The 12806-nt window shown below is 53.4% G+C and overlaps 1 protein-coding gene across 1 annotated transcript; it reads right to left on the minus strand.

Annotated features, from left to right (window-relative positions):
- Nucleotides 1-7164: 7164 nt before the first annotated feature.
- TNNI1 (troponin I1, slow skeletal type) lies at nucleotides 7165-11995 on the minus strand. Its single transcript, XM_068419540.1, has 7 exons — nucleotides 11906-11995; nucleotides 10913-10954; nucleotides 10138-10269; nucleotides 9961-10050; nucleotides 9306-9482; nucleotides 7890-8000; nucleotides 7165-7545 (listed from the first exon to the last, which is right to left on the minus strand). Exons 1-6 carry the CDS (start codon nucleotides 11993-11995, stop codon nucleotides 7893-7895), a joined length of 639 nt encoding a protein of 212 aa, XP_068275641.1. The 3' UTR covers nucleotides 7165-7545; nucleotides 7890-7892.
- Nucleotides 11996-12806: the final 811 nt, after the last annotated feature.

The following is a 12806-nucleotide window of genomic DNA, read 5'->3' on the forward strand; positions in this document are numbered from 1 at the left end:
GCTCATCCCATGCCTGTACTCAATCCATCAAACCCAGCTTTCCCACCCCGGCTGGTCCCAAGACCCTGTCCCCCCACATTCACACAGGGCAACACTCTCCTTCAAAGGGCAGGTGTGAAGGCAATGAGGGGAATGTGTTGTTGGGGCGATGGGGGCACCCAGACACAGCAGAGCTGGGTTCAAGCCTGGTTTTTCCTGGGGCCAGCCATGGTGGACCCCAGTGCTCCCACTGCCAGGGGCAGCCGGGCAGCTATTGCAGCAGATGCCTGCAGAAAAAGTCATCTGAGACCCCTGAAACTCAGTCTCTGATCCTGGTGAGATCCATCTCTCTGCCAGCCCGAGGGACTGGTTATAAGGCTGGGCTTGCCACACATGCCTCCAGCCCACAGGGGTGTGCCCGGGACCTGAGCAACCAATTTAAATCAAAGGTTCCTGATTAAAATCCCATTTCTAAAAGATAGCCCTGTCAAATGAGCCATCCGCTCCAAGCAGGGCACGTTCTCTGATTTTCTTTCTTCTTGGAGTCACCAGTTGTCTTTCAAGTGTTTTCATACATACAGAAAATTCAGCGAGTTGTGGCATAAGGAAAAAAAATACGTAAACAACCTTGCAAGCGTCTTGCTAATTGCTGACAAACTATATATAGCAGTTCAGCATCAGCAAGCTCCTATAAAGCAATAAACCTTTCTGACTAATGCACAGGGAGCACTTTACTTGCAAAACTCATTGCCAAAGGATATCACTGAAGCATAGGACTTAACAGAATTTTAAAAAGGATTAGATTGAACGTAGTGAAAGAACAACCCCAGCTAGGATCTACCCTGCAAAGGAATATAAAACGTCACAGTTTGTAATTCCTCTTATTATTAAGATGAAGAAATTCTAGACAGGCATTTAGTGTCTAGAGATTAGGCAGAGGATGAGCCTCAACGACACTCACCCTCACACTCCCCCAGTCTTTATTTTCAGCTCAGAGATCTTTTGAGCTGAATATGATTTCCTCTTTATTTAAGACCCCTCAGTGGGTTTCTCCTCCATAGATTTGCCCAGTTTCCCTCAAACTCAGGAAAATTGTTAGTATAAAAAACATCCTTCAGCAAGGAATTCCCCAGGTTCATTCCCCACTGCTGGGAAAGTTCCCGCCTCTCCCTTAGTTTGGATCGGGTCTTGCTGAGCTGTTTGGCAGCACGAAGCATTGATTTCTCATGGGTTGAGATTTTTGCCACCACAGAGCATTTAGCTCATGTTTTCCCTGATGTTCCTCATGTTTTTTCATGTTTACCATAATCCCAAACTATCACTCCCAAGTAGGCAACGGCCAACCCAGAGCCCATCATCTTATATATGAAGTCATGTTGGATTTTTCCATCTGTGTGTCACTTTATACTCTCCCAAACATCCCCTGCCATTCTAACCCCAAGTCCTGCAAGATTCTTCTGAACGGCTGCATAATCAGCCTTCATCTCTGCTATGCCCAATACGCAAGAACTATCAGTAGTTTGCTATCTCACCATCGTTTCCTACCTGCTAATTGATTATTTACCTCTACTTGGACTTTCCCTCTTAGCCATGGCTGACCTAAAGGTCTTTGCTTCTGGAAATCCGGGAAAACTCTTATCTACCGGATAGCCCTTATCCACAAGCTTGTTGATGCCTTCAGTGAACACCAGTCGCTTTGTGAGACTGGACTTCGCTTTATGAAAGCTATTTTTGCCACCCTGAGGTCATCACCAAAGCCCAGACCCAACTGCAGGTCCACAAAGCTGAAGGTGATGAAATAAGGCAGGGGCGTGAGTCCATGTGGGGAAGGGATGATCAGGGGAACCAGTCTGATGTTTATCCAGATCTGCCCTATGCACCAGGCTGTCATATCTGCTGTCCCAGATCTACAACCAGGAGAGGAAAGCTATGTGCTCTTGGCTAAGGGAGCTGTGCCGCAGGGCTCTGCTGCTGCAGGCAAGGCTGTAGTGTGGAACAGCACTTCTCTCCGGGTACCCGTTTTGCCCGGGGGTGGCTTTCCAGCCTCTTCGCAGGAGGGTTCTGTCAGCAGACCTGCATCTGCCTGAGGAGCTCAGGGAGGCAGATCCTCATCTGATGCAGATCAGCAGAAGACACCCATTTATACCCACTAAGGAGCTAGACCAGTATCAGCGGGGTTTTTTTTTCCCTTGGGAACACTGTCCTGTGTCTCATCCCTATGTAGAGCCCGTTTCTTTGGCTACAGGGCAGTGGAGAGCTTCCAGTTTCCACAATGGTGCTGTAATTAGGGCATCCCTCAACCTCACCCCAGGGCCCAGCAGTGAACCTTCCACCTCCACCCTTTTTGCCCGTGCCAGTCCCTCAGCATCGGCCACAGCTCGGCTCCTCCCTTGGCTCCACAGGCTCACCTCTGCCGCGCTGCCAGTGCTGGAGCAGAGTCAGCAGCATCATCTGCCTGGGCTTCCCCAGATGGAGCTCGATGGCCAGGAGAAGCGGTTTTTCACTCTTTCTCAGCTGCCACACCATCCCATCACTGCAGCAATGCAACAGCTCATGAAGGTCCTATCAGCAAATGCTTTGAAAACCTCCACTCGCCCCCACACATGGATGTCTCCCTGCCTCCCCCATGCTGGTGCTCTGCAGGCACTGGGATGGTCCGGGGCTGTCCTTCCCCAGCTACAATTCCTTCAGCTTTTGGGAAGATGCGTGCGATGCGCTGGAAACTGATAGTGCAGAGATACCTCCGTGGTGTGAAGAAAGCCAGAAAGTGTCTGAGATTGATGTGTGTCTGCTCAGAAACTGAACAAAACCCGACCACAGACTAAAGTTTTCTGTAGGAAGGGAGTAACCATTGTCCAAACTGCCTTGCACCTAGCTAGCAGAGGGCTCTTTTTCATTTATAATTTAACTTTTTTTTAAAAAAAGAAATATTTTAGACAAATCCTCGTTCAGAAATGCCACTGTGGTGCCCCACGGATGCTATAGTGTCCTTCAGGTTCCTATTCTCCTCTGCAGATTACCCTCCTCATTAGATGCCATCTCCTGTGATGCCCCAGGTCTAACGATGAAGAACCACGGACATCCCCCAAAAGTGGTGCCAGTGGAAACTTTTCAGGTCATGGATAGAACAAGCGTGACAGCAGCTGTGTGGCAGACTGCATCCCTCATAGCACATGAAAGTAGTCACAATTAATGAGAAATCCTCTCTAATATGCGCAGTGATTGAGAGGACACAGGCCACAGCAAGGGAAGGTGGACAAGATGGACATACCCCACTCACACCAAGCGCTGTACCCCAACCCAACCTTGTTCATCTCCAGGGCTGTAGGGCTGTAGGACCCGATCCTGGAGGGCTGCAGGAGGGGAAAATGGGAGTGAAGAAACAGGGAGTGAAGAAACAGGGAGCTGTTTTATACTGCAAGGAACACACACAACCCGCAGTGATGGCTCCCGGGGTGATGGGTGGTTATGCACCCTGACGAAGTGGTGCAGTTGCCCCCGGGTTGCCTCCTGTACAGCTGCAGCCATGGGGTTTGACCCTGCACTGGCAGCACCACAGAGCCCATGGCGGGTCAGGGCAGGGGTAATGTTTAACCTTTACCACCACAGACTGCAGCCTGGAGTTAACCCCCGTGCAGGGCAGGGTGCTGCAGTGGTCTTCAGAGGCTGTGGGATAAACTTTACCTCTTCCTACTCCAGGGTTGCCCATCGCTGCTAATCCTCCTCCTTTTCCTCCCTTTGCAGGTCCAGCCATCAGCTAAGTTGCAAATATGCTCAGGGAAATATTCGGGCACAGTTCAGGTGTCTCTAGGCATGACTGATTAGCAAGGAGGTTGCAGAGCATCCTAGGAAAGGAAGGGACCATTTTACAACCAACTAGGAGGGATATTTTTGAAAGGCCACGTCAGGCCAAGCCCTTTGTGTCTCCCTCATTGCAGTTTTGCCAGCAAAACCTTTCCAGCAGAAAATCATTGGGTTGATTAAAATTTTTTTTCTACGCTCCAATTTATTTTGCAATTTCTGCAATTTCAAGCTTCCAGCACTTTGCTTTTTGCTTTGCTTTGGGAGCTCTTGGCTGCAATGGAGCAACCTGGAGGACCACAGGGACAGGGCTCTGCTCAGCTCAAGGAGACAGGACTGACTCATGCAGTTCTTCTGGAAATAAATACAATTTCATTAGCGACTGCTCCAGCATCAGCTTCTCTCCCGAAGAAGAGCCTTGCAAGTCCCCCATTTGGGCTGAATTTTCAGTAAAAAGGGGTTACCATAGGGTTCCCTTCGAATTCAGAGACAAGAAATTGAGATTATTGTCACCTAGGAGGGAAGCAGCAGTGGGACAGCAGAGCTGGCCTGGTGCAAGGGAAACCAGGCGCATCCTGGGATGAAAGGCTCAACCTGCCCCTTTCACCAAGGGGAGAGCTGGGCTCCCAGCTGGCCCAGAGCCACAGAAGCAGCTCCAGAGCAGAGGTGGAGGAGAAGACTTGGCTCCCAGTCCCCTGAAACAACCAGGAGAGCCTCATGCTCAGAGCAGACAGCTGCATTTTCCCCTGGAGACCCCTGTCAAGAGATGGGGTTTTTCCATGTTTCTAATAAAACTGACATCCATAAAACTTTGTTTTCCCATGACTGATCAACGTGGGTTTCCACCAGAGGAGGATGAAAGTGGGACATGGTGACTGGGGAGCATCGTACTTTGAAAAAGTCGGAGAACTAAGCGAAGAGTTTTGTGGTTGGGTTTTTCACTCCCCCACACAAGGCAGCCACGCAAAGTCATCTACAGCCTACAAGGAGTGCACGTGGGCTACAGGACCTCGCTGAGTACACCCCGGCTGGCTCTTACAGTGGCTGCAGAGATGTGTTGGCGAGCCCTGAGGTTTTGCTCTGCAGCAGTTTCGGGTGTCTTGGTGTGCGGGATCTGATGATGAGCTGGGCATGGGCACAGGCTGGCTGCCGAGCATCGGCCGGAGCCTGGTCCCACAGCACCCATCACCCATATTGCCTTTCATCTCACTACCATCCCTCCCCGCCCCACAAACACCACCCTTTTTTTTTTTTAATTACCAAATTAACATAATTGCACTAAGCTCAGAGCAACTGTTCTCAACCCAGACTCGGCTTGCGATTTTCTGCTTCTGTTCCAGGTCTGAAGGAGGCTTTGTTTCCGTGAAACCTCTCTTGCATTTTCCAGCTATACCAGTCGGTCAGGTAACAGTTATGCCTCTCCCCACAGACCTTTCTTCCTCTGCCAGGATCGCTGCCGAGTGTGTGAGTTCCCTCTGGGGATAGCGTGCGCGGCGAGATCCCAGGACGCTGCCTCGGCACGGCTCCCGCTCGGGCAGCGAGCTCGGAGGGGCGAGAGCGCAGCCAAAACCTTCTGCCTCCAGTGATGGGGCAGGTTGGGCCGTGGCAGCACCCTGGGATCTCACCACGCCTGATCTCCGATCACCTCCGAGAGCAGAGTGGCTTGGGTTGGCCAAGACAGAGACTCGCTTCCCAGGGCTGGGAGCCCGTCCCGAGGTGTGCAGGGTGAGGACACGTGGTCAGCGAGTCCTGGCGCTGTGCTAGGCTGCGGCTGCTCTGCCAAACTCAGCTTGGAAAGGAAAAAATGGGTGGAACAGGCTTTGTGTGCTGTGCAACTGCTCTGGACACGCAGGGGGTGGCCCTGGCAGCAGTTAGTGGGATGCTGATGGGGATGAAGGGTCAGGTGGAAAGGCAAAGACGGAGCATCTGTGCTGGCTAGAGGAGGGAAAATGTATTTTCCAGCTGACAGCCACCTCTGATCTAACATTAATTTTGGGAAGAGTTTTCATATTGAGTTTTAAATTCTCCATGAAGGAGCTGCTGGGACTTGTGGCAGCCCGAGTGCTAATGACCATGCTAGAAATAAGTGTTCCCATCAGTTGCCATCTGCCCTGACCCTCTTTGCCCAGAGACAAAAGTGAGTGGTTCAGCTCAGTATCCCTGAATTGGCCAAAGGAGGGGATGTGATGCCCCGAGCAATCCAGCTGTCCTGCTGGTTTGGAGGCCAAACCCAAACCCACCTCCCTACGATGGCTCTCCCTCACTTGCACTGCTGGCCACCGAGCTACCCGAGTCTGCTGCAGAAAGTCCTGCAAGAGCCAGCTGCATGGGGCCACCTTTTCTGTCCCTAAAGAAAGGCAATGTTCTTCTGGGATGATTGAGCTCTGTTGGAGACCGTGCACTTTTTGATGCTGTTTCCTTCCAGCCCTGGTGCGTGTCTGGGGACCTGCACTTTGTTCCGAGTTTACAGCATTGTCTGTGCTTTACAAGCTCATTACACAGGGACAGGGGTGTGCTGCAAAACACCCGTGGTGTGGCACAGGTTTGAAACCATGGATGCTGCAATTCCTCTGGATACCTTGGGGACATGGGCAAGGCACTGCTACAACACCAAGAGAACCCCGTGGGGGCTGAGCCTCAGCATCTCCCGCAGTGCAACCAAGCAGAAGACCCAATTTGGTGTGAATTCTCACCAATTCTCCCCTCCAGCCCTGCTCTGGGGAAGAGCTGGCATGTTCCCAGCTGCTTGCACTCAACCAGCTGCAGTATGGGGGGTTGTGACATAGAAGATGATAGGACTAGTGGGGCATTGCGAGCTGTTTGGCCTGAAAGATGGATTCATCTCATGCTCTCCTGAAACACCGCTCGAATTAATCCTTGAAACAGGGCTGCCCCAGTTCCCACAGCTCCGGTGCCTGTGATGGGGCAGCTGGTGGGAGGATTGGTGCCTGGGTGAGCAAGCTCTGAAGGCTTTTCCAAAACCAGAGGAGAAGAAGGGGTGGGGGGAGCCAGCAGCCAGCCATCTCCGCACTGAGACCCAAGCCTTGCTGCCTGGGAGGTTGGTGCATCGTTGGAGGCTAGTGCATCGCTGAAGTCCAGCGAGGGCTGCGGCGCATGGGAGGGGAGAGGGGTGGCCCATGCATGGGGTCAGGGGGTCTCAGCAGAGCTGGTGGGGCACAAGGGACACCAGGCAACAGCCTGGGGGGCTGGAAGAGATGAGCCCAAAGCAAATCTGATCCCAGGGCGTGCTGCTGGCCTGAGCGCCAGCATGGGGACATTGCAGGGTGGCAGGAAAGGATCAGGGTATCTATCTTCCCCACCAGCCTGTGGACCAGCACCTGCCCCTGGCCGGTGCTCCCACAGTGACAAGCCCACGCAGCGCTCTGCCTCGGAGACCGTCCTTTAATACACGTGCGGCCACATGGGTACATCTCAGGCTGCACCCACCAGAGGATGGGGGAGTGGGAGGACAAGCAGCCATCTCCAGGGCCTCTCTGTAGTGGTGGGAGGGGAGGGATGGCCAGTGGCCACTTGGAGACAGCATGGCCCGTGCAGGTGATACCAGGGAGCCACTGTGCTGGGGTCTTACAGGAGCAGGGCTGATGGCAGTGCTGAAAGAAAGAAGCTCAGATCTCCTTCCCACACAGTTGTCCACGTGTTTCAGCTCAATGGTGAATTCAGGGTGAGGGAATAAAAAGCACGGAGGGGCAGCAAGGGAAGGGGAGGTAGGCAGCAGGGGTGGGGAGGCTCTTCTTCCCGATGCTCCTGTGGGAAAGAAACAGAGCAGAGCAGTGGGGCAGAAGAGGAGTTTTCAAGCTGCTTTCAGCAGCCTGAAGTTGGTGGCAGTGATGCCCATGCTGTGCAGGATGAGTGTGGCGTGGGCAGCAGACCCTGGAGAGCCAGGGAGGACAAGCTGGGAGAGGACAATAGCTGCTGGCAGGGGCTCCATGGCAGGGACGTGCGGGACAGGCACTCGTCCCAAGTGTGGGGTGGGAGATGGGGCATGTGATGCCTTTGTCTGTAATGAGTGGGGGCAGTTTCACAAGCGCAGACCAGGGACGCTGCAGGGCGCACGGGGCATCGCAGGGGAAGGAGGACTGGTCCCCTACCTCTCACTGGCCCGTGGGGGACTTGGCAGCGTCGAACATCTTCTTTCGCCCCTCCATCCCCGACATGGCCTCCACGTTCTTGCGCCAGTCACCCACTTCCACGGGGCGCTCCTGCAGGAGGGACGGGGTCAGGGGTTGCAATGGCCAAGCGATGGGGCAGCCAGCAGCCCCACGCTGTCCCACCCCATCGCACAGAGCCCTCAGCCCTGGCGCACAAGCAGCACGGGGAAGGCAGCTGCCCTGATGCAAATGCCCTCTCCCTCAGAGCCAGCTCTGCCACATGTCCCCGAACGTGGAGCTGACCGGGAAGATGGAAAACAGTGGTCTGGTCTCCGCAGGGAGGTCTGGATTCATGTGAATACCCCCCCAAAGCCTGTCTAAGTTGCATTAATGCACTAGAAGGCACAAAAATCCCAGAAAATTTCTTTAGGAGGAAGAAACCAGCACATGGGACTTACTCTGTATTTACACCAGCACACCAGGGCAAATGTAAGCAAAAAAACTTTCTCCCAGCCCACACAAAACCCATCTCCACCTTCTCCAAGCTTTTGGAGGGGACTGGGATTGCTGGTGTGACAGTGAGATCCTGGCAGCCGCTTCCAGAACAGAAAGGGGAGATGACGGCAGCTCTGGGAGCATGCCCAGGTGTCTGCTCTGCCAACCCACAAGCATTCATAGATTACAAGCCATGCCCCAAAATCATCTCACGACATCTAAAATAAACTCAGATCTATTCACCACCTGGCGTTGAGGACTGTAAACACAGTTCTCGATCCAAAAGACAAAAATATGCTATACCAGCAACAGGGGGGAAAAAAAGGAAAAATAATTGAAAACTGAGATTCTGATCCAGTCTGTTGAGCTGAGACCAAAGGGTAAAACCGCTTTGGGGAGAGGCCCCAGGAAAGCGGCACAGCTCTTGCCATGGGGGTGCCTGCACACCCCAGGCAGGTTTGGGCATCACTCCTCATCTCTGGTACTGAGACTTTCCCCTCTCGCATCTCTGCAAAGCTGGTGTGAACTGGGCCGTTTATCTCAGGCCAAGCACGCTTGCTGCGCTTGCTCTGTCTTATCTAATCTGGGTCTGGGAGTTTCCTTGGTGTTTTCTGGGAGTGATTGCACCCAATAGGAGCCCCAGCTGAAGACCCTCACGTGTTCTGGGAGGGAAGAGCATCATGGAGGCAGCTCTAAATCTCACTTGTTATTGTCCACCAGTTACCTGGCCCAGTTAAACTGCTTCCACGTGGTCCTACAACATCCTGCAATGGCCAAGGCCTCACAAGGACTGCCCCGTGCTATTTCTGGGGCTTACAAGGGATGAGCACAACCCATGCAGGCTTCACAGGGAACCTTGGAGAAGGGCAAGGGCATCCCTAGGAGGTGTCTTCATCTCTGGCCTCCGGAAGAGTCACCCACCTTCTCCGTGTCCTCCTTCTTGACAGACTTCAGGTTGGCTCTCAGATCCATGGACACCTTGTGCTTGGAGCCCAGCAGAGCCCTCAGCATGGCATCGGCGGAGACGCGGACTCGCCGCAGGGGAGGTCGCTTGAACTTTCCTCGAAGATCAAGCACTTTGATTTTCAGATCTTTAATCTGCAGGTTGAGGAAAGGAGGAGGAGTGGGAGGTCATCGCATGGCTGCCTTGCAAGCTCCTATGTGAAGCAGGAGCCTCTGCTGACACAGCACACCAGAGCGGTCTGTGCCTCTCCTGCAGCCATGAGGACCACCTTCACCAAGGGACTGTCCACCTGAGCACAGAGCTGTTGTCATTGCCTTGTCCCAGCCTGTTCAGGTGGCAGCTGTACCAGGAGAAGGAGCTCTCAGACCCACAAGAGGTGACCAGGAGAGCAAGGAGGTTGCCTGTGGACCCAGTGGACAGTTTGAGTTCCCTGAGGCAGCGATGAACCTTGTGCTGAGTGATGCCTTGCAGAGCAAATACCAACCCTTAGATAACCCTGGTGCATGTCCCACATCCAAGCTCAGCCCAGTCCATGACAGACCCCCCACAAGGCCCAAGCTACCATCTGGGAGGGAGTTAACATAGAAGTGAACAGCCCATCCTGCCTCCTACCTCCCGAGTGTTATGGTTGCATTTCGCTTCGATGTCATATCTCTCTTCATCCACAATTTCAACCTTCTCATGCAGCTCCCTGCACAGGTCCTGGGGGCCAAGAACAATAGAAGAGCAGTGAGCGATGCCCCTCCATGCTCCCAAGGAGCTCGCTCCACCCTCGGACCTGAGAAATACCTGGAGCTGGCTCAAGGAAAGCCCACTGGTGTACAGTGGTGTGATCCGCTCAGACAGGTATCTTTCCTTCTCCGACTGCTTGTCCACGATCTCCTGTTCCCACTCCTCCTTCGCTTTTGCCAGCATCAAACTCTACGAGCACAAGTCAATGGCAGAAGCGTGAACAGACAGGCTCCTCTGTTCCCCCCGAGCCTCCTTGCGCAACGTCTCTAGGGTGGGACAGTCCTGTTTGCCTCCCAAACCTCCTCCCTGCTGTAGCTGTCCTCCCAAAATCACTGTGCTGCTGCAACACACATCAAAAAAATCCCTACATCTTTTGTGTGGTGGCCCTGAAGGCAGGGGGGACCAGCATGGCCAGAGGTACCGTGGGGATGCGGTGGCGGTGGTCCCGACAGATGCTGACATCGGCACTTTCTTTGCATCGGTTTGCTCTGCTGCGGCAGTAAATGATTTTCCCAAGCCACAACCCAGGGAGCTCCCAAGCTTGTGCTGCAGAGCTGCTGGTGCACAAACATGAGGTCTGTGGCTTTAGAGCTGAAGGCGTCGGGAGTCTCTCCCCACCTTAGTAAAGTGGAGGTGAGGGGAGGTTTGTTTGGACCACAAAGCCCACATGAGTGAGGATTTTTGAGAAGACAAGAGGTGGGAACGGGAGCTGCTCCCCAAGGCCCATACTTCTGCCGTTCCTCATCGCTGTGCCACCGACCACGCACTTCAACCCTGGCTCCTCTTCCCCAGCAAGATGAACCCCAGGGAGTTTCCAACCCTCAGGACTCACCTTCAACAAGAGTTTGCGTGAGGCTGTGATCTTGGATTTTCTCTAGGGGAAAGGGGAGGAGGGAAAAAAAAAAAAGAAACCCTTTGAAAACAAACTCGCAGCAAATGCAGAATAGCATCGAGATGGCTCCTGAAAGGAAAGGCACTTACCTCCCTGCAGGCAGGTGTGTGTTCAGGAAGGAGCAATAAGGAACAAGAGAAGAGAACAGGGCATCAGTGAATGAGAGTCAAAAAGAGGTGACAGTCAAGAAAAGCATCTCGTGTGATTGTGGTTGGTTTCCTTATTTCTGTATCTAACAGCAGCCACCTGCAGGTGAGCCAGGTCTGGGATGACGGTGCTCTCTGGAAATGCAGTGGGCGCTCAGGGCCACTGCTCAGAAAGCCAAAATGCCACCCAAACGAGGCACACGAGCTGTCACAGTGCCCATCGTGCCAGCCCCAGCTCAGTCCCTGGGGACTGGGCTACAACACCCCCATTCATGCGCTCCTCGCACAGCCGGGGGCTGGCACGGAGGACCCTTGGATCCTGGTCAGGTTTGAGGGGCTGGGGCATCCCTGTGTCATTGCTTGATGAAAGCTTTCCAGGGAGGTTTCTCCTTTTGGTTCACACCAGGGAGTATGTTGTATTTGTACGATGTGCTACAAAGAGCCTCACGGCAAAGCGAGTGGTGCTGCCCACCTCGGATCCCTATTTCGGCATCTAGGAAAGCTCCAAGGTTTGAATCAGGACATTGAAATCGCTAAGAATTTTTATTTAAAGGTAGTTTTTGTGAAGGGAATGGCACAGAGGTCTTGAGCATGGGCTGGTCTCCCAGCTGAAGCCCCCCAAAAACGGACAAGCTCAGCTGGCACAAGCAGCCCGGTGAGGGTTTGGTGAAATCTGAGGGAAACTCGTGCTACTTACGGCTCTGGCATTGCGGCGTCGTGCTGTTCGCCTGGCAAAAAAAAGGGAAAGAAGCTGAAACAAAGGAACAAATCCCAAATCCACCCGAACCCAGAAAGTGGTGACGGCGTTGGGATGCTCCCGAGGTCCCGTGCTGCCCCGTGCTGTCGGCGGAGGGAAGCGACTCCCCAGTCTCGCCATCCCGCTGTGAACCACCAAGACGAACCGCCCAGCTCCGAGGAAACCTTATTTCAGGCAAGCTCCAACCTGCCTCCAGCCGCCCCGCGGGACTCCGTCTCCTGCTCCTCGGGGGTTTTCCCAAGCACCGAGCTGCTCCCCAGCCAGCTGCATCACCCACCCCAGCTCGGGGCGAGGGGACGGAGGTGAGTGTGGCTGGAAAACTCAGGAGAAATGGGGCATCTTGGGGGCCCCCACACTGTGTCTTCTTGGGGAGGCCCCATCCCGCAGCACCCCATGGGCAACCGAGAGGATGGTGGAGCCAAAACCCATCTCGGGAGTGATGGAGCAAGGGGCAACAAGTGACGGCCAAGTGGCTGAGCAGGTTCCTTTAGCAGCCGTGTCGCTGGTAAAATTCTCAGGGTTTCATATTTTAAATTTGCTTGGTAATCCTATGCCCTGGCAGCTGCTTCAAAATGCACGGCCTCGCCAGCTTCCACGGCACTGCCTCTAACACCTCCCTCTCCTGCCAAGAAACCGGGCACAGCGTAAACCTGAATAATAGAAACATGTGTGGGAAAATGCCAATCAATTTATTTTTTTTTTTCTCTTTCCAACCAGGAATAACAAACTGATGCCGTAGTTCAGAAAGAAACAGCATTTTCCAGCAGTGGGTTTAGTCCTTTTCCTTAGAACTGAATTGGCAACGCTGGGATTTTTTGCCTTGACCTCTTTGCGTCCCCTAAAAATTTGGGAACTGTTTTAAACCCCAAAGATTCCTGCTGGGGGAAAGAAAAAGGAACAATTCTGGTCTCAAACAGCTGCTCCCAGGTGT

Source organism: Nyctibius grandis, chromosome 27, assembly GCF_013368605.1.
Source record: "Nyctibius grandis isolate bNycGra1 chromosome 27, bNycGra1.pri, whole genome shotgun sequence".
Lineage (NCBI taxonomy): Eukaryota > Metazoa > Chordata > Aves > Nyctibiiformes > Nyctibiidae > Nyctibius > Nyctibius grandis.

Bases quoted from the DNA above. Each gene is read 5' to 3' on its own strand.
- TNNI1 (XM_068419540.1), bottom strand. From the start codon at position 11,995: ATGGCGAGACTGGGGAGTCGCTTCCCTCCGCCGACAGCACGGGGCAGC. The intron at 10,955-11,905 runs GTTCGGGTGGAT...CCTTTCCCCTAG, and splicing joins ACGCCGTCACCACTTTCTGG to AGAAAATCCAAGATCACAGC. The intron at 10,270-10,912 runs GTGAGTCCTGAG...TTGTGCTCGTAG, and splicing joins CACGCAAACTCTTGTTGAAG to AGTTTGATGCTGGCAAAAGC.